The sequence below is a fragment of the Gadus macrocephalus genome, chromosome 1, assembly GCF_031168955.1.
Source record: "Gadus macrocephalus chromosome 1, ASM3116895v1".
In the NCBI taxonomy this organism is placed as follows: Eukaryota; Metazoa; Chordata; class Actinopteri; order Gadiformes; family Gadidae; genus Gadus; species Gadus macrocephalus.
In genome coordinates, this window is record NC_082382.1 from 11,357,339 (window position 1) to 11,383,822 (window position 26,484).

Genomic DNA, 26,484 nt, shown 5'->3' on the forward strand with positions numbered 1-26,484 from the left:
GGATGACCTTTACCAGATATAACGATAGTTTGCGTTTATATATTTCAGAACACGGAGGGGATGTGAGGCCTTTGCTGACTTACAAGGACATTTATCATTGTTAGGCTGATGATTCCCAGGTGGCCCCCAGATCTAAAGGATTTAAAAATGTGTTTTCCCTTTAAAAAAACAACAAGTGAAGAACATTGGAATGGGGGGTGGTTGGCGTGTGGGTAGAAGGGGGGGGGGTGGGGTAAGGAGGAATGAGACTAAATGACCAGTTCCAATCACAATCTTTATTGTTTCTGAATTTTCTTTCACTTTTCTTTATACCGTTATTTATTTGACAGAAGACATTCAGTTATGAGCAACTCGTGACAAAAGACCGATTTGTTTGAAAAAAGTCACGGATACAAATCTGTTTATTAAACACTAGCTTTGAATGTTCTAACTGTTCCCCTCTCTCTCCCTCTCACCCCTCTCTCCCCCCCACCCTCTCTCTCTCTCTCCCTCTCTCTCCTCTCGCAGACATTGACGAATGTTCTTTTGACAGAGCCTGCGACCATTCCTGTGTCAACTCTGCAGGCAGCTTCCAGTGCCTGTGTCATAAAGGCCACGTCCTCTACGGCCTGGCCCACTGCGGAGGTGAGGGGCCACCATTCATTTTCCCAGTCCAACACCAACACACTTTTTTTTCTCTCTTTCTTTCCTTTCGCTCCCTCCCGCAATTTCCTGTAGCACCTCCCTCCTCGTCCCCCCCTCTCTGTCCCCTGAGCTACCAGTAAGGAACCACTCAGGGAGTCAATGGGAACACGGAGGAAAATGTTCTAAAGACGCACGAGATGGAGAGTGAGTGGGGGGGGGGGGGGGGGGGGGGGGGGGGGGTGGGGGGGGGGAGACGGTGACGACGATCCAGTCCATGGAACACAGAAGGAGTGTTTTGATTTTGGCTTTGCTCTGATGGCCTGTATGTGTGTGTGAATGTGAGTGTGGGGTCTAAGGTGTATGAGTGTGTGTGTTTCTGAGGTGTGTGTGGGTCTGAGGTGTATGAGTGTGTGTGTTTCTGAGGTGTGTGTGAGTGTGGGTCTGAGGTGTGTGAGTGTGTGTGTTTCTGAGGTGTGTGTGAGTGTGTGGGTCTGAGGTGTGTGAGTATGTCTGAGGTGTCTCTGTTTATCAGTAGTTTGATTCTGCTGCTGATGAGGAAGGCAAGAGACACTACTCGCACTTGGAATACATATAATATTGTACCTTTTTTCAATGAGTCTCTTGCTCTGTCTGTCTGTCTGTCTGTCTGTCTGTCTGTCTGTCTGTCTGTCTGTCTGTCTGTCTGTCTGTCTGTCTGTCTGTCTGTCTTTCTGTCTGTCTTTCTGTCTGTCTGTCTGTCTGTCTGTCTGTCTGTCTGTCTGTCTGTCTGTCTGTCTGTCTGTCTGTCTGTCTGTCTGTCTGTCTGTCTGTCTGTCTGTCTGTGTGTGTGTGTGTCTCTCTCTCTCTCTCTCTCTCTCTCTCTCTCTCTCTCTCTGTCTCTCTCTCTCTCTCTCTCTCTCTCTCTCTCTCTCTCTCTCTCTCTCTCTCTCTCTCTCTCTAATCTTCTCTTTCTGTTGTTCAGTCCACGCAAACCCTGCACAAAGATACGCATCTCCAGAAAAGACTGGAGGAACAACAGACATGTACCGAGAAAAACAAAAACATAAAATTCATAACAGACTTGTTTCAAAATGAGAAAGTAATTTAAATTAATGCAAATTAACCGTTATCGTTTAGGACCATTCAATGTAGAAGAGAATATTATTTAAATTGCCTGTGAAAAGGGTTCCAGGTGTGTGTGTGGGTCGGCCACAGATGTTTTTCTCTCCTCACGTCCCTCTGAGCACTCGCTGTCAGTCTGTCTGTTCTCCAGAAACACAGAATTTGATGGCGCTCCCGGACACCCAAAAACCCACTCACCTGCCTACTGACTAACCTTACTAACCACCCAAAAACCCACTCACCTGCCTACTGACTAACCTTACTAACCACCCAAAAACCCACTCACCGGCCTACTGACTAACCTTACTAACCACCCAAAAACCCACTCACCTGCCTACTGACTAACCTTACTAAACACCCAAAAACCCACTCACCTGCCTACTGACTAACCTTACTAACCACCCAAAAACCCACTCACCGGCCTACTGACTAACCTTACTAACCACCCAAAAACCCACTCACCGGCCTACTGACTAACCTTACTAACCACCCAAAAACCCACTCACCGGCCTACTGACTAACCTTACTAACCACCCAAAAACCCACTCACCGGCCTACTGACTAACCTTACTAACCACCCAAAAACACAATGCAAAGGCCATCGCGGAGCTCTGAGGGCTCTTCAATATTCCAAAGTGGTCGTTGAGAGTACTTTAAGAGCTGCGTGCCGAGGTCTATCATCTTCATCGTCATCATCCTCATCCTCCTCATCCTCCTCATCATCATCTCTCCTCTGGGGAGATCTCCAGACTTGCAACACGGCGGTCATTTGAGTTGGACTCTTGGTCACCTAAAACAACAGCATGTATCCCAAAGGAGCCAGGCCCGTCCGATGGTACCAGCGTGTCCTCGCTGTTCACCCACACCTTCGCAGCGATGATGTGGAAAAACCGAGGACGGACGCAGACGGCGATCTGCCACGTGGCTGCTCTTCGTGACTTAGTTTGGTTTCCCTGAAAACAATAAGAGCTTTGATGGATGAGCGGGGTTTTCGTTGGAGATTTGCTCAGGGCGGTGGAACAATGGAGTCCTGCTGTCTGGTGAGGTGACGCAAGGGAGAAATTACAGACGTCGGCAAGAAGGCAATTACAGTGGCACCTAGCGCTCAGACCCGCTGACACACCGAGGGGCTTTTAACTGTTACACACACAGGGATGGATTCTGTGTATACACTTTGGGAAGATGTGATCACAAAGCGTTGTGTTTAAACAGAGAAAAGCAATCGTCAGACACACACACAAACCATACGCACGCACTTGCGCACGCACACACACACACACATACAGACACACACACACACACACACACCCCTATGTCGAAGGCCTTCCTGGTTTATACTGCAGATGTATTACCTCCATTCAATTCAGAACAAAGACCTAAGAGAGAAAGGTCCTCCGGGGCTCATAAGTTGTGTCACACCCGATACAGGAGAGGATCCCGCATCGCCCGAACCGCCATCTTCCCCTTGAGATGAGAGCGTGCGAGGGTGCCCTGGTGAGACGTGCATTACTCACAGTGAGCTGCCTCACTGTTCACTACAGTCTAAACACAGCTGAGGAAGTCATCATCTTCAATCTGGGAGAGCGTTGGCGCTGCGCTCACATCCTCGTCTCCCGGTGAATTATTGAACGGGACAGGGGAGCACATTTCATATCAGTACACCGCATCATCAATCACGGCTGTTGAATCTCTCTGGTGTGCTCTGTCTTCCTCACTCTGTCTCCCCCGCGCCCATTTCTCTCTCTCTCTCTCTCTCTCTCTCTCTCTCTCTCTCTCTCTCTCTCTCTCTCTCTCTCTCTCTCTCTCTCTCTCCCCGGTGCACCTTTGACCCGTCCAGGGTTTCTTCGGACCTGTCCGGTCCCTGCCTCTGGTCCAATATCCAGAGCTGCTAGGGCCTATAAGCCAATAAAATGCCACGTGGGGAACAGGGAGAACAACCAATCACTTCTGTTTGACACGCGTGCTGTTAATCATCTCCCAACTTCTGACGTTGTTTATCGGAGTGACGTCATCGGAATGCTTAATTAAGCGCGGCCCTCCGTCTGGTTCCTCTTAAATCTTCTTCATAGAAACGTTGCTGTGTTGTTTTTTTTTGCTATCACTAGTTTTAAAGTATTATTTTTTCATCTTCCAACCACTCCACACCAAAACACCTTCTGAAAACGCTCTAAAATTCATGTTCCCGCAGATATTGACGAGTGCAGTATAAATCGAGGGGGCTGCAAGTTCGGCTGCGTCAACACGCTTGGCGGCTACGAGTGTACCTGTCCGCCAGGATTCAAGCTGCACTGGAACAGGAAAGACTGCATTGGTATGTATGCGTCTGCACTGCCCCCTGGTGGTCAACAACAGCCACAACCGATTCAAAAACGTGCAGAACAGCTGAGTTCTGTTTGGAACAGCTGTTTCGGTAGTTTATATTTACATTAGTAGCAGGCGGTTGGTCTGTTGGGGGGGGCGCCAGGGGTATGCGAGCACTGAATGTGATTCACTTTTACATTTTGTTGTGTGTTTTGTGTTCTCTTAGAGCTGGTGAAATGTCCCGCGGGTCTACTGGCTCCGAAGGCAACACTGACCTGTAGCAAGGCGGGCAGGAAGGAGAGCTGTTCTCTCACCTGTTCCTCTAAGGCGCATTACCTAGCAGGTAGCGCACCTTGTATCACATAGCAGCACCAACAAATTCCAACATCACCAAGCTCACCAAAATCCAAATATGAACCCGAGCGTTGAACGACGGTTACATTTGCTTTCTCTTCTGACATGTGTTGCAGAGTCAGACAGCAGCTACTCAGTAAGTTGTGGCATCCCCATCGTCAGAGGAAAGTCTTCTTCCAGGCTCAATGCCAGCAACAGTCAAAGCTGCATAGGTTCGCCCGCCAACAACCCCCCCTCCCCTTTATATTCCTCGTATACGTACCATTAAAGCACATGTCATCCTCTTCCTCAAAAACATCAACTTCAACATCATCATCATCATCATCCTCCACACATCACTTCCTGCCGGCGCTCTGCCCCTCCCTGCCCCTCCCTTCCCAGCGTCCCTGACCTGGGCTGTGAGCGGGGTCTCCGTGGCGATAAGAGTGTTGATGTCCTAGTGTGCTCCTCTGGCTCCTTCCTGTAGAGACTCTGGCGCCGCCGGTGAAGCAGACGGCGTCCTTCAAGATCAAGGACGCCAAGTGTCACCTCCACCCCAAGCTGACAGGCCGCACGGAGGACCGGGGCCGCACCCAGGGGCACGGTAATCCAGTCTCCCTCCTCATGATGCCATGGGCGTCTCCGTGGTGATCCTAATGGTCGCTGTTTAGAAGACAATCAACACCGGTTCAAATGATCACATGCTGCAGCTGTATGCTTTGATGGCATGGCATGCATACTGTTTGACGTGTATAGCCCTTAATCCCAGTCTCCCCAGCCGTCCCAGTCCATATTTTACGACACCCCCTAACCTATTTACATTTAAGGCTTTTATCCAAAGCGACACATTCACACACTGACGGTGGATGCAACCATGCAGGGAGACGGCCCGCTCGCCAGGAGCAGTTGGGTGTCTTGCTCGGGGACACGTCGACACTCGAGCCTACCAGTTACAGGTCAACTGTAGGTTGCTCGTGCGATCTCTACCTTCTCTACCTCGGTAGAGCAGGTTGACCTGTAACTGGGGTGTGGGACTGTGCGAGTCCCTCTTTGTTATTCACTAGCAACGTAGAGATTGCTAGTGCGATCTCTACCTGCTCTACCTCCGTAGAGCAGGTAGAGCAGGGTGACTGAGTGAAGTCTACCGCCCGATTAACTCTTAGATATAGCCTCGTCGTTACACCACTTGCGAGACGATCTTCTGCTGCATCACTTAACACACCTGCATGGACTATCTTGTGTGTGTGTGTGTGTGTGCGTTTATATACGATGAGCAATGTGGACCGCTGTGACCCATAGGTGGCGGGCAGCCCTGCAGCAACTGTCTGGTGACCTTCGTCAACCTCAAGTGCGACTCGTCCAAGAAGACCAAGGGGCGTCGCGCCCGCAACCCCTCCAACAAGGAGGTGACCCGCATCACCCTGGAGCTGGAGGCCGAGGTCAAGGCCGGGGACACCACAGGTCAGTGTCTGGACGCCACGGCGCCACCGCCAGAGGCACCCTGTGGGGGAAGGGAGATGGAGACGTGGACGAGAGGGGCGCGGGAGGAGTTGGTGTTGAGGACCGCCTAGTGTCCCTGCCTAGTTCCTGCCACGTCTCTTAGGATAAATCATCTTCTGCTGATTTATTAACGTACAATAGGCATACACAGATATCCCAATATCATGTAAAGTGGGCGGTCTTCTAATTTCCGTAGAACACATTAAAAGGAATGTTTTCCAAAACATTTCCAAAATACATGGAATCAAGCAATCCTTCATAGTACCTTAGAGCTGGCGTCCCCCTGTTTGCGTTACCGGAACACTAGCAGAAAGCTGTGCCCTCAACACAGCCAATAACCTGTATCTATCCAATGGTCACCCTCACCCCAGGGAGCTGCAACCTGAGCTGCCTGCGGCAGCGCATGGAGAAGCAGGTGAAGACATACATCAAGGCCCTGAAGAAGTCCATCAACCAGGAGCGCTTCCTGATCCGCGTGGCGGGGCTGGAGTACGAGGTGGCCCAGAAGCTGCCCCAGGCCGCCACCAGCCTGGAGAATTGCGGGCCGGGCCGCGAGAGGGACAACGGGCGCTGTGGTAAGAGAGGGGAGAGAGGGGGAGATTTGGTAAGAGAGATTGGGGGGAGAGGAGGGAGAAAGGATGAGCAGGGGAAGCTGGAGATGTTAAACTTTATTGTCCGCTGGTTGGAGTTTCGCCTTTAGCGCCATCTAGTGGTGGTCAGAAAAACAGACACGTGCGCATTCGAATAACAGGCAGCCATACAACTAAGGGTGGTCTGAAGGGTTGAAGGGTTTCATTGGGGTTCGGTGGGGCCTCATAGGCTTAAAAGTGTGTGTGTGTGTGTGTGCTAGTCCCTCTAACCAGAGTCCCTGTGCCTGCCGTCCCCTCAGTCAGGTGCATGTCCGGCTCCTACTACCAGGGCGAGCAGGAGCGCTGCGTCCAGTGCCCGCCCGGGACCTTCCAGGAAAGGGAGGGCCAGCTGGCCTGTGACCTCTGCCCCGGGAGTGACGGCCACGGGCCCACCGGAGCCCGCAACATCTCCTCCTGCGCAGGTAGAAACCAGTCTACACACTCACTCACTCACTCACTGACTCAATCACTCACTCACACTCCGAAGACACACTCACTCACTCACTCACTGACTCAATCACTCACTCACACTCCGAAGACACACTCACTCACTCACTCACTCACTCACTCACTCACCCACTCACTCACTCACTCACGCACAAACACACACACTCTCACGCATTCACACTCTCACTCACACACAAACACACACACCCCGAACACAAACACTCACTCACTCACTAAACACACACACTCATACACACACCCTCCCTCAATCAGACACACACACACTCACTCACTCACTCACTCACTCACTCACTCACTCACTCACTCACTCACTCACTCACTCACTCACTCACTCACTCACTCACTCACTCACACACACACAAGCACATACACACTCACACACACACACACACACACACACACACACACACACACACACACACACACACACACACACACACACACACACACACACACACACAAGCACACGCACCCTGGTGCAGCCCGGTTCAGAAGGTCCCATGCATCGATGACGACCCTTCTCCTTCCTCCCCCCGGCCCCGCCCCAGGCCAGTGTCCCACGGGGTCCTTCTCCAGCGATGGCTTCAAGCCCTGCCAGCCGTGTCCCCTGGGCATGTACCAGCCGGACCTGGGCCGCACGCTGTGCTTCCCCTGCGGAGGGGGCCTGGGCACCAAGAGGGAGGGCGCCAGCTCCTTCCACGACTGTGAGGTCAAAGGTCAGTGGGTTTATTTTTGTTATTCATTTTTAATCCTTTGTCCCCAGTGCATGATGTCATCGGTCTTCGTTTCACCCGCCATCTCCGTGACAACAACACGACTCCTAACAAACGGTTCCCTCTTCTTCTTCTTCTTCTTCTTCTTCTCCGTGGCTCCACAGTCCAGTGCTCCCCCGGCCACTACTACAACACCACGGTGCACCGCTGCATCCGCTGCCCGCAGGGGACCTACCAGACGGAGTTCAGGCAGAACTACTGCATCTCCTGCCCCGGCAACACCACCACGGACTTCGACGGAGCCACCAGCGTCTCGCAGTGCAAGAGTGAGTACAGGGCAGCGACGCCGTGACATAATGCTGTCAGCCATTCCTACGGCTACTAACTCTGTACTAGCGGTTCTCTTGAATGGGCCGTATCATACCACCGGGTTTTATTCTGAGTTGGACACTCCCACAGGAAAAGGCAGATTTTCAAACATTCTATAATGGCTTATCCCACTCACAGCTGGTGGTATAATATCAGCTCATTGATGAACTTGGTCGGACAGCAGTTATATTTAATTTTTGTTTCCTCCAATTTAAATTAAACGACCAAATAAGTTCCAAAGATTTTATATATTTTTATGCACGCACATACATACATACATACATGCATGCATACGCAAACATATACACAAATATGCATTGATATAAAATGCTTATAAAAAGTGGTATGTTTGACAAAATATTTAAATATATTTAAATAAAAAGTAATGTTTTGTGTGTGTCTTTGTGTCTGTATCTCTGCCTGTGTGTCTGCATGTTTGTGTGTCTTTGTGTGTCTTTGTGTGCCCGTGTGTGCGTGTGTGTGTGTGTGTGTGTGTGTGTGTGTGTGTGTGTGTGTGTGTGTGTGTGTGTGTGTGTGTGTGTGTGTGTGTGTGTGTGTGTGCCCGTGTGTGTGTGTGTGTGTGTGTGTGTGTGTGTGTGTGTGTGTGTGTGTGTGTGTGTGTGTGTGGTGTGGGGGGGGTCCAAACACGCGTTCAGACAGAGAATGCGGTGGAGAGATGGGTGACTTCACGGGCTACATCGAGTCCCCCAACTACCCGGGGAACTACCCGGCCAACGTGGAGTGTGTGTGGAACATCAACCCCCCCAGCAAGAGGAAGATCCTCATCGTGGTGCCCGAGATCTTCCTGCCCTCCGAGGATGAATGCGGAGACGTGCTGGTCATGAGGAAGAACTGTGAGTGCTCGGTCTGATGCTTCTCCCTCTGTGGTCAGTGGTTGGTTCCTGGTTGGTTACTGGTCAAGGTGTTTGAATCATAAAGTCGGTGAACTACCTAGCAGGGTGATATAATTGACTTATTTTGACAAGGCCCTTTTTCCCCCTGTGTAAAACGTTTCAGGGTCATTTTGGATAAATTCCAGGACAATTTGACAAAATGTCCTGTGACATTTTATGTCGCATGACAGACCATTCAATCACTGCAACTACTCATATTAAATCACAAACACAGATAAACGTCAACAATTATTTATTAATCAGGCCATTAAAAAATATAACGCAAATATTTCTAAATATTTTTAAGGGGTAAAATGCGATGAGCCCCCATTCATTTCAGACCCTGCTACCTTGGCAACCGAAAGCAAGATGCCTCACCCATACCTGCTCATGAATGCCTATAGATTTCTATGGAAGGCTTTGGATGAACACATCTGTTAAACCACTTTTTTTGAGCCGAGCTGCTTGTAGCACTAGCATCAAAAGGCAGTCCCTGCAATGCATTGTCGTGTTGGTGTGTGTTCCACCTTTGTCACAACTTGGTGGCACTAGAGAGCTACACAGCATTGACATGCTCTGATCCATTGGAATGCACAAGCTCTTCATTCATTGATGCTTGATCATAATAAACAGTGACATAGCCATGGCAAACAATTTGACTGATACCCCTTCTTAGTTCTTCTTAGCATATTGATGTTCGTTTCATGTACCATGATGAAAATATGGCATTGTTACACATGCGATCAGCCATCCAGACACCTGTGAAGGGCCTTCACAGGTGAAGGCCTGTGAAGGCGGGAAGGACAGAGGATAGGAAAGAGAGGTAGTGGAAAATTGGATCAACACTTTGTTGATTCGCTGTGGAACAAACATTTAAGTCCACTCCTTGTGTTGCCTCATCAGTGTAAACAGTAAAACAGTAAAAAAAAGTGTACGACTGCCAGCAGAGAGACGAGACGTCCGGCATGCCGCGCAGTTAGCAATTCATCCAAACGTACAACGTTGTATTCCCCTCCCCCTCCGCAGGGTCGGCCACGTCCATCACCACCTACGAGACGTGCCAGACGTACGAGCGGCCCATCGCCTTCACCGCCCGCTCCCGCCGGCTCTGGATCAGCTTCAAGTCCAACGAGGCCAACAGCGCGCGGGGCTTCCAGATCCCCTACGTCACCTACGACGGTACGGCCACGCCGACACGACACACCTTCACCTTTGAAGGGAACCGTGCGCGCCGGTCAACGTGATTACACAGCACTGCATAGGGGCCATGGTGACGGTGTGTGTGTGTGTGTGTCCTTTCAGAGGACTATGAGCAGCTGGTGGAGGACATCGTGAGGGACGGGAGGCTCTACGCCTCGGAGAACCACCAGGAGATCCTCAAGGTGCCTCCGTCCGTCCGTCTGCTGCGGGCGGGTGTCATAGTGCACCTGGTGTTTTGGGGGGAGGGACCATTTACTTTTTGATGGTCTTTAAACTGATGGGTTTATTTCACAGCGATAGTGCACAACATACCAGACACACCAGAGATAGCTACACGCTACATTCATCTTTAGTCCCTGAGTGGGACCATTGACACTCACACGTACATTTTAAGAAGAAACAGCAACACATAAGGAGCTTATAGAAATAGTGTGTATATATATGTGTGACTGTGTGTGCATGCTGCTATAGACATGCTCTCAATATAACATTCCTTATTCTCCACCTCTTGGCCTCCCGCAGGATAAAAAGCTGATTAAGACTCTTTTCGACGTGCTGGCTCACCCCAACAACTACTTCAAGTACACCCCCCGGGAGTCCAACGAGATGCTGCCTCGCTCCTTCATCCGCCTCATCAGCAGCAAAGTCTCCGCCTTCCTGCGACCATACAACTGACAACCCCTGCCCCCCCCCCCCAACCTCTTCCTCCCCCCGCCCCCCCTGACCTCTTCATCCCCTAACCCCCGAAACCCGCAGGACTTCCAACTCAAACCATCATAACCATGGTATGCTTATCTTCCTCCTCCCTGACATTCGTCAACAACCACAACAACAACAACAAGGTTGTGGTTCACCGCCCACAGACGTCTCCAATGGGGACCTCCAGCCATGGTTGAGGTCTCCGCTGTGAGTGTGTGGATGACTGAGCTGAGCAGATGTTTTTGTGATGAGGATGTATGTGTTTGTGTTTTTTTTGTTGCCGCCCTGTGGGTTGAAACTACCGAAAAAGGAAAAGACAAACTTTGGCTCCAAGACGGAGTCAAAGGCAACCGCCAAATTACGATTATATCTGTTTCAGTAATGTGGTAACGTTAGAGGCTTGGTGTGTGTGTGTGTGGTTTGTGCGTGTGTGTGTGTGTGTGTGTGTTTGTGTGTGTGTATGTCTGTTGATGTCCGCGGTTATTAATCACATCCGCAATCTATGTTTATCTGTTGCTAAAACAAGCAGGATCAGTCGCTATTCCCCATGTCCGTTAAGCTCAGCCCTGTTCTGTTGGAGCTCATGGAGCACTTCTCCAGTTTTGCTGTTAAAACAGTAATTTATTTCTGCCCAGAAGGTCCGTCAAGACACACTATCCGCCCCCCCCCCCCTGGATCCTTCTCCTATTCAATATCAGCACAGAAACAAACGACAAAAACCACCTTGTTTGTCCATCCACAACACAACGGAAGTGACCCACTCTTTAAAGGAATCCTGTACCTGTTGAACACCTCTGGTGAGAGACACAGGATTTAGACCCAGGGAGGCATTTTGTGGAATACGCCTCTGAAAGAGAGCCAGAAATGTCATTGATGGACATCGAGTTTGCTGCTTCTTCTATAAGGTCACTTTGATGTCTCAGTCTCATGCTGTCCTGACCGCTGATGGATTATAGAGATTATAGGTTCAACAGAAGGGAGATGAGAACATTAAATGCAACAGTTTCTCTACACAGAAAAAAATCCATTTCCTTTTTTGTTCTTTCACATTTCTTTTTCATTTCAATCTTGTAAATAGTGAAAATACATAGACGAGGGTTGAATCTTTCTTTTAATCCTAATTTGCATCAAGCATGATCCCCCCCCCCCCCCCTGAAAAAACTCTGTCAGCCCCTCTCTCAGCCCCATCTGAAATCCTTTCGAATAAAACACTCCCGTCTGCTTTTACTGCAATCTTTAATCAGAATAAATAAAGCTCTTCCAAAGAATGCCAGGGGCAGACCATGTTACATTCCTGATGAACATGAACACTCCTTAAACTAGGCTATACACCCCAACATAACTACATTGCATGTGAAATGTGCTTTGGCTGTCAGCGAATGTAATTTAGAGTTCTCCCCTTGCTTAGCGTTTTCTACGCATCAGTCACTGTGGGCAGAGATTGGAAAATGAGGATTTTTTATATATATAGTGTTACTTATCTCTTGAAAGAGAAAGTGTCAAGACAGTGTGTTAGAAATGTAACATTCCTGATTCCTGATGTTTAGAACGTATTTCGTTTTAATGTCAAAACCGCAAACAAAACAGGGTAAAATTGATGTGCTCAGAATCCAAAACACTTGATTTGGGTCTTAGGAAGCTCTCCAGATAGATCTGGGCACCAGTGCAATCAAATTGTTACTGACAATTGCATTGTCACTGACCAAACGACAATGATAAAATAAAATAAAAACTATTCTGGAAACTCAACCCCCTAAATAAAAATAAAAGAATAACGAATTCCTTCCCACCGTTTGCCATTGAATAAATTTCAGCGAGATGATACTGGTTTTGTACTTGCTTTGTAAATATAAAAAAAAAGTAATGATAGTGTATAGTGTCTCATACACGAAGGTTTTAGTTGTAGGTATCTGAACATCAGGATGACACAAAGGGATTGTGACCACATTGTCAAACACCAGGGGGGGCAATGTGGAGCTGTGCAGATCTCCAGTCATAAGGAAAGTGGAAATATTGATTTAATTTCACCATGTGCTCGCCCAGTTGGGCATTGATCCCAGCTCATTGGCAATCAATCAAGTATGTTATGTGTGGCTCTGGAGTCAAATACGTTTCCATCCTTCTATAGTCGTCCCTCCATTCCATTTGTCCTGCAACCTGATCTTTTTGTCGCCTTTTAGCAAGAGTTTGCTATGATGTATCATAGAGTTGATATTTGCACTTGAATTGTTATTGCTCATGTAAAGAAATGTCTGGATTTGTATTGTCTTTTTAAATGAATGAAATTTGTGTCGTTATTTTCCATAGCTCCTTTTGTTCATAAAATACTCTCACTCACCATTTAGTCAGTAGAAATGAAACACGTAACCTTATCCATTGTAAGAGAAAATAACTGTACAGAGGTTAATGCAACTGGAATGTGTACTTGTTACTGTCCAAAACACCAAAATAAACAAACTGTACTTCATCTTAATATATTCTGTTTATTATTGCCAAAGATGACCGATGATCAAACATTTAATTGTATCACAAAAGATTTTGTGGAAGGCGAAGTACATAGTTTGCATATATGACACTGCTACTCCCATCAAGGCCAAATATGCTACTTTTCTGCTGAAATTGTGACTTTATATACTCTTGATGGTTGGTTGGATAAGAAATGTTGTTGTGAAAGGTCTTATCCATATGCATTGAATCTATATCCATTCCCTGTAACAAAAGAAAATAGAAAGACATGAACTGTATGAAAATAGTGAACCAATAATGGGGAGACAGAGAGCAAGTTAGAGAAATGGTGGAGCACATGAAAGTGGATCAATGCTCCGGCAATCCTACTATGTTAAAGTGCAATTTCTGGGCCGGAAAAATAAAATCAGCAGAAGGCTGAGTTACGCTTTGTTTTCTGTCCCGTTCCGGAGATATAGTTGATGAAGCTTTCAGAAATAGATTTTCTACAGTGGCCAATCTAAATTGAATTGAAACCTTACAGGCAGATTTTCTTTTTTTAATTTACTAGTGCTGGTGCAGATTTCAGCCATGAGACATTAAACATGAACCTTAAAGGTCCCATGGCATGCTACTTTATGGATGCTTTAATATACTGTAGATATTAGTGGGCCCCTAACACAGTATTTGAAGACGTTCCCGAAATTCAGCCGTGGTGCAGAATTACAGCCACTACGAGCCAGTCGCACATTGAGCTTTCCCCAAACGAGCCGTTTCGGTGTCTGTAGCTTTAATGCAAATGAGGAGCAGAGAGGCGGGTCAAGGAGGAGGATGGGGGTGTGGACCTGAGCAGCATGCGGCCACGGAACCATGCGCTCTGTTTACAGTGGATGTATCGCAACGGCGAAGCGCACACAGCCTTTGGCCGTGTTCGGTAAATATTCTAGAACACTCGGGGTGCTCCGGTGGGAGTCCTGGAGCTCTATATCTAAATAATATCATATTATACATAGATATCTATATCATATAATATATATTATCACGGCCAATAGCTGTGTGCACCTCCAGACGATATTATGAACCTCAAACGACTGCGTCGGGTTCTCCGACGTCTCTGGTTCTTCCACTTCCACATCAATCTGAAGTAGACTGAACCGCGTGCTGTCGGCTGCCCGCTGCCGGGCGGTGGTGCTTTGTGGCGGTGGTTCCTAGTGGCAGCGGGCGGTGGGCAGCATGTCGCAGTTCATGTACTTCAGGGAGTCAAAGCAAAAGTTCCTTTCCCCCAATTCCTTCTCAACCAGGGCTGAGATTACCCCAACTACTGTCTCGTTGTGGAAATACCAGAGAAAAGAGTCGACGTGTTATGCGCCATAACAGCAACAGCAGAACGGTTATCCATGAAACAAAGAAGTGTACAACGCTTGCGTTGCAGTGTGTGTAATCACACACACACACAGACATGTGGCGCTCGCACGGTCGTAGCTCATTGTCTTGGCGGGCCAAATTCTCTGAGCGGGCAAGGCAGAGTAAGGGGAGGTAATTTGGCCCCTTATGACGACATATGGGGCCCCATTCTGATTCAGCGCGCTTGAGCTTTCATTTTTACAAAGGCGAGCATGATGCCTAGTGCTCGTTTGACACCAAATGCTAGTTTTAGCCACTGGAGGACGATAGGCAGGCTAGGGGAACTCATATTAATGTTAGAAAACCTCATAAAGTGAGATTTTCATGCCATGGGACCTTTAAGTTATACTTACAAATGCATTGGGGAAGAGCGGGGGTCCATCTCCCCTCCAGGCTACAGGACACGGAGGCCTGGCCCACCAGAACGAAGCCAGAGTTGCATGAGAAGGTCATCGAGGACCTGTACCTAAACGGTGGGCCCCACGACCCTGACAGGGACGAGTACGGCACGTTTGGACGAGGACATTCAACATCTGTAAGGAAAAAGACATTCATCTGGTCGTATTCTTAGCACAAATTGTATTGATTAATATATACACAATATGTTTTAAATGGCAAATAATAATAACACTTTTAAGCACTTTTCATTAAAGGGATACTTCACCGACACAGAACCGCCGTTCTATCATTATAAACTCTCTATTATAATATAATATTTTTTCTTCCCTCAGTCAAGCCCAGTCTTCCCTTGGCCCAGCTGTCCTCCTTACATTTCTCCTGACCTGACGTCAAATGGTGCGTTTGACGTCATGTCAGTAGAAATTTGCTTGCCTGCTAAAAGCATGGACCTATTAAAGAAGGCTAGAAGGGCTGAGGGCTACAAACCACTGGATCCACAAATGTGTAAGCCCACAAATAAAGAATGAGGGGGACAGGAGCTTGCGTACGAGATGTAAACACAAAACCCCACCATGTTTCTTCACCGCTTAGCTAGAGAACTAGACCGACACAAACCTCCGAACTTGGCAGAAGCTAATTTGCAATGGGAAACAGCCGAAGTGGAGAGGAAGAATTGGGGGAAGAAACGTTGGCTTTGACTCTCTGAAGTCCAGATTGAACTGCAACTTCAGATTGGTGTGGAAGGACCAGAGACGTCGGAGAACCCGACCCAGTAGTTTTTTCATAATATCATCTCAAACAACTCCGTCGGGTTCTCCAACGTCCCTGGTTCTTCCACGTCCACATCAATCTGAAGTAGACTGAACCACGACATGGAGGAGAAAGGGACGGTTGACCGCGACTGCCTCCTGCCGGAGCCTTGCTGCAGAGGCACCACCGCCTCCTGCAGTGGGCAGTGCCGAGGCGGTGGTCCCTCGGCAGCGGGCAGCGGGAAGCGGGGCTCAAGCGGGAGACAATCACGGGCAACAATCCCTTTCTCCTCTATGTCGTGGTTCATGTACTTCAGGGAGTCAAAGCCAAAGATCCTTTCCCCCAATTCCTTCTCAACCATGGCAGAGATAACCTGATAAAAGATGTGTAAATCACTTGCGTTACAGTCCTGGAGCTCTATATCTAAATAATATCATATCATACATAGATATCTATATCATGTCATACATATTTTCAAGGCCAATAGCTGTGTGCGCCTCCAGACGATATATGAATCACAAACGACTGCGTCGGGTTCTCCGACGTCTCTGGTTCTTCCACTTCCACATCAATCTGAAGTAGACTGAACCGCGTGCTGCCCGCTGCCCGCTGCCGGGCGGTGGTGCTTCGTGGCGGTGGTTCCTAGTGGCAGCGGGCGGTGGGCAGCATGTCGCAGTTCATGTACTTCAGGGAGTCAAAGCAAAAGTTCCTTTCCCCCAATTCCTTCTCAACCAGGGCTGAGATTACCCCAACTACTGTCTCGTTGTGGCAATACCAGAGAAAAGAGTCGACGTGTTATGCGCCATAACAGCAACAGCAGAACGGTTATCCATGAAACAAAGAAGTGTACAACAGTTGCGTTACAGTGTGTTTAATCACACACACACACAGACACACACATGTGGCGCTCGCACGGTCGTAGCTCATTGTCTTGGCGGGCCGAATTCTCTGAGCGGGCAAGGCAGAGTAAGGGGAGGTAATTTGGCCCCTTATGACGACATATGGGGCCACATTCCAAATCAGCGCGCTTGGGCTTTCATTTTTACAAAGGCAAGCAGGATGCCTAGTGCTCGTTTTACACCAAATGCTAGTTTTAGCCACTGGAGGACGATAGGCAGGCTAGGGGAACTCATATTAATGTTAGAAAACCTCATAAAGTGAGATTTTCATGCCATGGGACCTTTAAGTTTTACTTACAAATGCATTGGGGAAGAGCGGGGGTCCATCTACCCTCCAGGCTACAGGACACGGAGGCCTGGCCCACCAGAACGTAGCCAGGGTGGCATGAGAAGGTCATCGAGGACCTGTACCTAAACGGTGGGCGCCACGACCCTGACAGGGACGAGTACGGCACGTTTGGACGAGGACATTCAACATCTGTGAGGAAAAAGACATTCATCTGGTCACTCTGTCGTATTCTTAGCACAAATTGTATTGATTAATATATACACAATATGTTTTAAATGGCAAATAATAATAACACTTTTAAGCACTTTTCATTAAAGGGATACTTCACTGATACAGAACCGCCGTTCTATCATTATAAAATCTCTATTATAATATAATATTTTTTCTTCCCTCAGTCAAGCCCAGTCTTCCCTTGGCCAAGCTGTCCTCCTTACATTTCTCCTGACCTGACGTCAAATGGCGCGTTTGACGTCATGTCAGTAGAAATTTGCTTGCCTGCTAGAAGCATGGACCTATTAAAGAAGGCTAGAAGGGCCGAGGGCTACAAACCACTGGTTCCTCAAATTTGTAAGCCCACAAATAAAGAATGAGGGGGACAGGAGCTCGCGTACGAGATGTAAACACAAAACTCCACCATGTTTCTTCACCGCTTAGCTAGAGAACTAGACCGACACAAACCTCTGAACATGGCAGAAGCTAATTTGCAATGGGAAACAGCCGAAGTGGAGAGGAAGAATTGGGGGAAGAAACGTTGGCTTTGACTCTCTGAAGTCCAGATTGAACTGCAACTTCAGATTGGTGTGGAAGGACCAGAGACGTCGGAGAACCCGACCCAGTAGTTTTTTCATAATATCATCTCAAACAACTCCGTCGGGTTCCCCAACGTCTCTGGTTCTTCCACGTCCACATCAATCTGAAGTAGACTGAACCACGACATGGAGGAGAAAGGGACGGTTGACCGCGACTGCCTCCTGCCGGAGCCTTGCTGCAGAGGCACCACCGCCTCCTGCAGTGGGCAGTGCCGAGGCGGTGGTCCCTCGGCAGCGGGCAGCGGGAAGCGGGGCTCAAGCGGGAGACAATCACGGGCAACAATCCCTTTCTCCTCTATGTCGTGGTTCATGTACTTCAGGGAGTCAAAGCCAAAGATCCTTTCCCCCAATTCCTTCTCAACCATGGCTGAGATAACCTGATAAAAGATGTGTAAATCACTTGCGTTACAGTCCTGGAGCTCTATATCTAAATAATATCATATCATACATAGATATCTATATCATGTCATACATATTTTCAAGGCCAATAGCTGTGTGCGCCTCCAGACGATATATGAATCACAAACGACTGCGTCGGGTTCTCCGACGTCTCTGGTTCTTCCACTTCCACATCAATCTGAAGTAGACTGAACCGCGTGCTGCCCGCTGCCCGCTGCCGGGCGGTGGTGCTTCGTGGCGGTGGTTCCTAGTGGCAGCGGGCGGTGGGCAGCATGTCGCAGTTCATGTACTTCAGGGAGTCAAAGCAAAAGTTCCTTTCCCCCAATTCCTTCTCAACCAGGGCTGAGGTAACCCCAACTACTGTCTCGTTGTGGAAATACCAGAGAAAAGAACCGACGTGTTTGCACCATAACAGCAACAGCAGAACGGTTATCCATGAAACAAAGAAGTGTACAACACTTGCGTTACAGTGTGTTTAATCACACACACACAGACATGTGGCGCTCGCACGGTCGTAGCTCTTTGTCTTGGCGGGCCGAATTCTCTGAGCGGGCAAGGCAGAGTAAGGGGAGGTAAATTGGCCCCTTAGGACGACATATGGGGCCACATTCCAAATCAGTGCGATTGAGCTTCCATTTTTACAAAGGCGAGCAGGATGCCTAGTGCTCGTTTAACACCGAACGCAAGTTTTAGCCACTGGGGGACGATAGGCAGGCTAGGGGAACTCATATTAATGTTAGAAAACCTCATAAAGTGAGATTTTCATGCCATGAGACCTTTAAGTTTTACTTACAAATGCATTTGGGAAGAGCGGGGGTCCATCTCCCCTCCAGGCTACAGGACACGGAGGCCTGGCCCACCAGAACGTAGCCAGGGTCGCATGAGAAGGTCATCGAGGACCTGTACCTAAACGGTGGGCGCCACGACCCTGACAGGGACGAGTGCGGCACGTTTGGACGAGGACATTCAACATCTGTAAGGAAAAAGACATTCATCTGGTCACTCGGTCGTATTCTTAGCACAAATTGTATTAATTATTAATTAATTAAAATATATACAATATGTTTTAAATGGCAAATAATAATAACACTTTTAAGCACTTTTCATTGAAGGGATACTTCACCGACACAGAACCGGCGTTCTATCATTATAAAATCTCTATTATAATATAATATTTCTTCTTCCCTCAGTCTAGCCCAGTCTTCCCTTGGCCAAGCTGTCCTCCTTACATTTCTCCTGACCTGACGTCAAATGACGCGTTTGACGTCCACCAATTGGACTGCTATTTAACAGTGGAACGGGTAGGAATCAAATGGGTTTCCCGTACGTAGGGTAACCAGACGTCCTGTTTTGCCCGGACTTGCCCTCTTTTTGAGACACGGGATTTTGGCCTGATAACTAGTCAGGGGCGTTAGGCCTATAATCCCTTAGACGATCTGGAGGTATGCTTTGTTGATCTGAATAAACGTTGTGTCTCAGAGTGATACTGCCTTGCGTCACATTGATTCTCGAGCTCGCTGCTTTGCTTAAAGACGATCCAGAGCAAGAGACTACACCACATCAGGCTACCGAAATGGTAGCGAAAGAGCGCATAACAGTGTTTTTGGCTGAGTTGTAGGCAGTGGAGGGAAACACAACATTAGGTTTTGAATAACTGGTGTAATGGCCACTTCTATTTGGAAACGAGACAAATACCATGGTCAATAATAACATGGACAGTCGGGTCACAAGTTGATCTGGCTGCCTCCTGCTCTTAGGAAGAAGTCTAGTTGGAGTTTTTAGTACTACAGCTGATGGAGTCTCTGTGGCTCTACGGCGCAATGGAATGGAATCTCAACTTCAAATATTTCCCCCCCAAAATGGTATGAGTTCGAATCCCGTAATGTATGCTTTGTTGATCTGAATAAACTTTATGTCTCAAAGTGATACCGCCTTGCGTCACATTGCGTTGCTTAATGCAATTAAGATTAAGCAATTGCATTGCTTAATCCGATCTAGCTGTCCCATGTAAACGCATGGATTTCCGAAGTCGCTGCTTTGCTTACAGATACATCCAGTGAAAGGGGACAACAACACCACATCAGCCGACCGAAATGATAGAATGAGCGCATAACAGTGTTTTTGGCTAGTTCCAAGCAGTGGGGGGAAACATTAGGTTTTGAATAACTGGATGTAAAGGCGTCTTATTTTTGGAAACGCGACCAATGCATGGTCTTAAGTACATGGATAGTTGGGTCACAAGTTGATCTGGCTGCCTTTCCTGCTGTTTTTAAGAAGAATTTGTGATTTTTACTACTACGGCGGAAAATTTCCCTGTGGGTCAACGGCACAACGGAATGGAATCCGAACTTGGTACATTTACCATTTATTTTAGCTTAAAACGGTTCTACGTGACAAGTTCCTCCAATTAGACTCCAAATACGAATGAGATGGGAATATTTTTGACATTTTATTGAAAAACAAATCAAAGAGGCATTCGCAAGAACAGCTACGTGTCTGGACCCGATTTCCAACAGCTGGCGTAGCCACGACTACAAGCGACGCATTCGGCTGATGGTCACCAGTTAACACGGTCACGAAGAACCAGAGACGTTGGAGAACCCAGACGGAGTCGTTTGAGATGATATTATGAAAAAAAGACTGGGTCGGGTTCTCCAACGTCACTGGTTCTTCCACGTCCACATCAATCTGAAGTAGACTGAACCACGACATGAGGAGAAAGGGATTGTTGCCCGCGATGGTTGACCGCGATCGTCTCCCGCCGGAGCCTTGCTGCAGAGGGACCACCGGGACTGACCTCTGCAGCGGGCAGCGGTCAGTGTTAAGGCGGTGATCCCTCGGCAGCGGGCAGCGGGAAGCGGGGCTCAAGGGGGAGACAATCACGGGCAACAATCCCTTTCTCTTCCATGTCGTGGTTCATGTACTTCAGGGAATCAAAGCCAAAGTTCCTTTCCCCCAATTCCTTCTCAACCATGGCTGAGATAACCCCCACTACGAGTCTCGTTGTGGAAATACCAGAGACAAGAGTCTGACGTGTTATGCGCCATAACAGCAACAGCAGAACGCTTATCCGAATAACAAAGAAGTGTACAACACTTGCGTTACAGTCCTGGAGCTCTATATCTAAATAATATCATATGATACATAGATATCTATATCATATAATGCATATTATCACGGCCAAAAGCTGTGTGCACCTCCAGACGATATATGAATCACAAACAACTGGTCGGGTTCTCCGACGTCTCTGGTTCTTCCACTTCCACATCAATCTGAAGTAGACTGAACCGCGTGCTGCCCGCTGCCCGCTGCCGGGCGGTGGTGCTTCGTGGCGGTGGTTCCTAGTGGCAGCGGGCGGTGGGCAGCATGTCGCAGTTCATGTACTTCAGGGAGTCAAAGCCAAAGTTCCTTTCCCCCAATTCCTTCTCAACCAGGGCTGAGGTAACCCCAACTACTGTCTCGTTGTGGAAATACCAGAGAAAAGAACCGACGTGTTATGCGCCATAACAGCAACAGCAGAACGGTTATCCAAATAACAAAGAAGTGTACAACACTTGCGTTGCAGTGTGTTTAATCACACACACACACAGACATGTGGCGCTCGCACGGTCGTAGCTCTTTGTCTTATTGGTGGACCAAATTCTCTGGGCGGGCAAGGCAGAGGGGAGGTAATTTGGGGAGGTAATTTGGCTCCTTACGACGTAAATTTCCCCCTTATGACGTAATTTGGCCCCTTATGACATATGGGGCCACATATTCAGCGCGCTTGAGCTTCCATTTTTCTAAAGGCGAGCAGGATGCCTAGTGCTCGTTTTACACCAAACGCAAATTTTAGCCAGTGGGGGACGATAGGCAGGCTAGGGGAACTCATATTAATGTTAGAAAACCTCATAAAGTGAGATTTTCATGCCATGAGACCTTTAAGTTTTACTTACAAATGCATTGGGGAAGAGCGGGGGTCCATCTCCCCTCCAGGCTACAGGACACGGAGGCCTGGCCCACCAGAACGTAGCCAGGGTCGCATGAGAAGGTCATCGAGGACCTGTACCTAAACGGTGGGCGCCACGACCCTGACAGGGACGAGTGCGGCACGTTTGGACGAGGACATTCAACATCTGTAAGGAAAAAGACATTCATCTGGTCACTCGGTCGTATTCTTAGCACAAATTGTATTGATTAATATATATACAATATGATTTAAATGGCAAATAATAATAATACTTTTCATTAAAGGGATACTTCACCGACACAGAACCGTGTCATTATCAAATCTATATTATAATATAATACTTTTTCTTCCCTCAGTCTAGCCCAGTCTTCCATTGGCCCAGCTGTCCTCCTTACATTTCTCCTGAACTGACGTCAAATGACGCGTTTGACGTCATGTCAGTAGAAATTTGTTTGCCGGCTAGAACCATGGACCCATTAAAGAAGGCTAGAAGGGCCGAGGACTACATACCCCTGGTTCCGCAAATTTGTAAGCCCACAAATAAAGAATTAGGGGGACAGGAGCTCGCGTATGAGATGACAAAATCACAAAATTCCACCATGTTTCTTCACCGTTTAGCTAGAGAACTAGACCGACACAAACCTCCGAACATGGCAGAAGCTAATTTGCAATGGGAGTCCAGATTGAACTGCAACTTCAGATTGATGTGGAAGGACCAGAGACGTCGGGAACCCGACGCAGTCGTTTTTTCATAATATCATCTCAAACGACGACGTCGGGTTCACCAACGTCTCTGGTTCTTCCACGCCTCTGGTTCTTCCACATTAAAGGTTGTATCAGCGATTCTGGTTGCCCTGACTTCCGTTGCGAGATTCCAAACATACAGAGCCAGCTAGCCCCTCCCTCCCGTGTTTCGAAAATGATCATGGACGCGCATTTTCATGAACGTGCATGACCATGAACGCGCAACACATACGACACTCGAACGGTCGCATAGCCCAGGCACGAGTGCGAAACACCACAAAACCCACCCCTTTTCTGTGATTGGTTGGAACACTGTTTATTTTGATTTTGAGGTGTTGGTAGTACCATTTGTTTTTGTGTGCGATCTCGGAGCCTAGGCTGCCTAGAGAGACGCGGTTTTTTGACAGCCGGCTTATGGGACGGGCAGCTTGCGGATTGTGAGGAAAAAGCAGATGAATGTGATACTTTATGTTTCAATCAGAATCGCTGATACAACCTTCAATCTGAAGTAGACTGAACTGCGACATGGAGGAGAAAGGGAATGAGGCCCGCGATTGTGGAACGTGATTGTCTTCCGCCGGAGCCCCGCTGCCGTGGTGCGGAGTAACAGCCAACGCTGATTGGCTGTTATGTTATGCTGATTGGCATTGTGGGAGTTGTCGTCTTCAATCCGCAAGCGCCAAAAAAGTCACTGTCTCCCTTTCCTTGGTCAAGGGGGCACAACATTTGAAATTTATGCTACTATTCGACTAAATATATGACCCACTTTCAATACAGATTCATGTCTCCCCCGGTGAAGTATTCCTTCAAGGTTATCCCGTAGTACTGTACAAGGCTTAAATATGACATACTAGGAAAGCTAAAGCAACAATATACTTACTAGTTCCTAACTAAACCTGAATCAAATAATGGATTAAAAGGATCTTTGTTCTGATGGGGGGGATGTGGAGTGGTACCTTTGCAGACGGGAGGGGGGGCACTCCAGGTCGCGTTCTCGCTGCACGAGATGGCCTTTGGGCCCACAAGAGTGCCCCGACGGCAGCGGAACACCAGGGCCTGTCTGTACGCGTACGAGGCCTTCCAGGGGCCCAATGTCTCTGTGTTGGTCTTTGGTTTGGTACACTGCACGGCTAGGGGACGCACGACACCACACACACACACACACACACACACACACACACACACACACACACACACACACACACAGACACAGACACAGACACACACAGTTTAAACGAAGGCTGCGGAAATACAAACAATACCAAAAAGGTTCTGGAAGGTGACCTTACTGCGTATTGGGGTGACACTGACCTTCACAAAAGGCTGGACGTCCGTCCCAACCACCACTCAAGCAGGTCCTGTTGGCCTTTCCCACCAGCAAGTGTCTGGTGATGGAGCGCGGGAAGCCGTTACAGCTACAGATTATATTACACTCTTTCTCCATACATCACTAAATAATCAAATGGCTCATTTGAATGACACACACACACACACACACACACACACACACACACACACACACACACACACACACACACACACACACACACACACACACACACACGTGCAAGCAGTCTTGCACGCAAGCACACACACACCTCTTACCCCTCGGCACAGACTGTTGTGGCTGTGTGTCCAAATTCTACTCCAGTATAGATGACCTCTCCGTTCAGGATCTCTCCAGCAGAGCCACATGAAATGCCTGGTGTGAAAGATCAAATCATCAATCTGGTGGTCAGGACCCTCATAAACATCTACCTCTGTTGAATGTGATACTGGAGTTATTTATGTAATAATTAATGGTGAATTTACTTATAAACTATAGGCTACGATAGGTTGGTCAAATAGGGTTGAAACCACAGAGAATTTCTTACGTTCACATTTTATGGTTAAAGGCGACCATGTAAATGTTTTAGGTAAACATCTTCGGTGTCGATTGCCCCTGGACAGAGCATATCCAACGGCACACGAGTAGCGGATTTTGACTCCAGGGGCGAAGCTGGTCTCTTTGTTTTCAAGGTAGGCATTGGCATCGGTGCTAACTGGCCTACCGCAGACCCCTGGAAAGGAAGAAAACGTGCTTTAAATTAAAATAGCATGTTTGTAATGTTTGTTCTTTTAACAATATGTATTTGTTAATTTATGTTTCAACCTAACAAATATGAATAGTAGCAACAATTTGGGCTATACCTATACCAGTGAGGAGTATGAAACACTCTTTTAAAAAACTAAATCAGCTGTAAATGGAAAGTATTTAGAAATGTTTCTTTCAGACAAAACAATATTACTTTGAATCATTACAAATGTAACTCACAATAAGTGCAACAATGAAGATGAATATAAAACTCAAAAAATGCAGCTATTATCCACTAACAAAATGTAAAGTATCATTGTCATAATCATAATAGAGTATTATAGTGTGTTTACTTTTGTTTTGGATATTCTGGGTAGGCGTAGCAGAATCTAAATGACTCACCCCTGTTGGCCCCTTGACCGGTTTCCTACTCCCTACTGCCCTGGCCCAGCTCTGTACGGACACTATCATTTATGTACATATTTGTATATTTCGTATTAAATAGTAGACCATGTAATAGGCTACGAAATCAACGCGCTGACCGATACATACATCTAATAGACAAGAGTACCGGCCAATAGAAAATCGTGGGAGCGTTACCTTAAAAAATAAATAAATAAAATAAAGGGCTTTATTGTTCCACGTTCACAACGGAGATTACAAAAAGGGGGTGGGTCATTTAAACGAGGACTGTGCAAATCGATTGAAGCAGTCGTAATATAAAACAGCATACTGATGCACGCACTTATGCAATATTATTTCAATGTCACTAAAGAACATAACAAGATACATTTGGGGAAGGTGAGCTACTCACGGGCGCACTTCGTCCACTGCCCCTCCAGACACCTCAGGACTCCCGAGGTCGTCTGTGTAGTTGAGCAGTCGTACAGCTCCTCTTCATTGGTCACGGCGCTCGTCTCTTTGTAGTTGTTTGCAGTTACCTTTGTGAACTCACCATTTTGCCTATTTTCACAAGCTTTTCCTTGTTCTCGAGGTGCTGTAAAATAAAGAGAAAGTTAAGCAGATTTTTTAAAAAAAAACGTTCACGTTTTTAGAAACTCCGAAACAATTGAGCGGTTGGGGGAGGACTAAATTACCTGCAGCTTGGATCGAAAGCGCAAGAAACAAGAGCATCCCCACCTTCATCATCATCGGTGCCATGTTGCTCTGTCGAAGGATACATCTTCACTATAAGATCGAGTATAAGTAGTGGGAGGTGTCCGGGAGCCCAAACACATTGGAAACAGGGTGTCGGCCTATTGTTTAGCCATTGGTATTTGGATTCATTTAAATTAATTTGAAAATAATAATACTCTACTTTTCGGAACATTACGTTGAAAAGGAAGAGATAAATACCACTGGGGGGTCTGCCGTTTGGAGGAGACCGGGACACCTTCAGTGATGTAAGCAAGATCATAATAGAGATTGTGTGAAAGTGTATTCTTTTTCAAGCTTATCAAATAGCTACAGTAATATATTTCCCCCTTCTTTTT

General features: G+C 47.5%; 2 protein-coding genes across 2 annotated transcripts in view; one reads left to right on the forward strand and one right to left on the reverse strand.

Moving 5' to 3' along the window:
- The window catches only part of scube3 (signal peptide, CUB domain, EGF-like 3), a 15,096-nt gene extending 1,793 nt beyond the window's left edge, over nucleotides 1–13,303 (forward strand). Inside the window, exons 2-15 of the mRNA XM_060055326.1 lie at nucleotides 508–624; nucleotides 3,914–4,036; nucleotides 4,253–4,369; nucleotides 4,497–4,592; nucleotides 4,847–4,963; nucleotides 5,659–5,820; nucleotides 6,231–6,434; nucleotides 6,749–6,910; nucleotides 7,505–7,672; nucleotides 7,834–7,995; nucleotides 8,695–8,892; nucleotides 9,958–10,110; nucleotides 10,234–10,313; nucleotides 10,654–13,303. Of these exons, the coding sequence (XP_059911309.1) occupies nucleotides 508–624; nucleotides 3,914–4,036; nucleotides 4,253–4,369; nucleotides 4,497–4,592; nucleotides 4,847–4,963; nucleotides 5,659–5,820; nucleotides 6,231–6,434; nucleotides 6,749–6,910; nucleotides 7,505–7,672; nucleotides 7,834–7,995; nucleotides 8,695–8,892; nucleotides 9,958–10,110; nucleotides 10,234–10,313; nucleotides 10,654–10,806 (2,012 nt within the window). The 3' untranslated portion in view covers nucleotides 10,807–13,303. The remainder of the gene's footprint in view (nucleotides 1–507; nucleotides 625–3,913; nucleotides 4,037–4,252; nucleotides 4,370–4,496; nucleotides 4,593–4,846; nucleotides 4,964–5,658; nucleotides 5,821–6,230; nucleotides 6,435–6,748; nucleotides 6,911–7,504; nucleotides 7,673–7,833; nucleotides 7,996–8,694; nucleotides 8,893–9,957; nucleotides 10,111–10,233; nucleotides 10,314–10,653) is intronic.
- On the reverse strand, nucleotides 13,294–26,277 carry si:ch73-217n20.1 (P-selectin). Its single transcript, XM_060070681.1, has 11 exons — nucleotides 26,089–26,277; nucleotides 25,806–25,988; nucleotides 24,792–24,977; nucleotides 24,523–24,619; nucleotides 24,229–24,302; nucleotides 23,874–24,047; nucleotides 22,160–22,339; nucleotides 19,018–19,197; nucleotides 17,026–17,205; nucleotides 15,033–15,212; nucleotides 13,294–13,539 (listed from the first exon to the last, which is right to left on the reverse strand). The coding sequence occupies exons 1-11, from the start codon at nucleotides 26,150–26,152 to the stop codon at nucleotides 13,508–13,510; spliced, it is 1,530 nt and encodes a 509-aa protein (XP_059926664.1). The 5' UTR covers nucleotides 26,153–26,277; the 3' UTR covers nucleotides 13,294–13,507.
- Between the last annotated feature and the right edge of the window lie 207 nt (nucleotides 26,278–26,484).

Excerpts from the sequence above, each read along its gene's own strand:
- si:ch73-217n20.1 (XM_060070681.1), bottom strand. The coding sequence starts at position 26,152 with ATGGCACCGATGATGATGAAGGTGGGGATGCTCTTGTTTCTTGCGCTT. Across the intron at positions 24,620-24,791 it reads TTTAACCATAAAATGTGAAC|GCATTTCATGTGGCTCTGCT; the intron begins GTAAGAAATTCT and ends CTTTCACACCAG. Across the intron at positions 15,213-17,025 it reads CGCTCTTCCCCAATGCATTT|ATGTTGAATGTCCTCGTCCA; the intron begins GTAAGTAAAACT and ends TTTTCCTTACAG.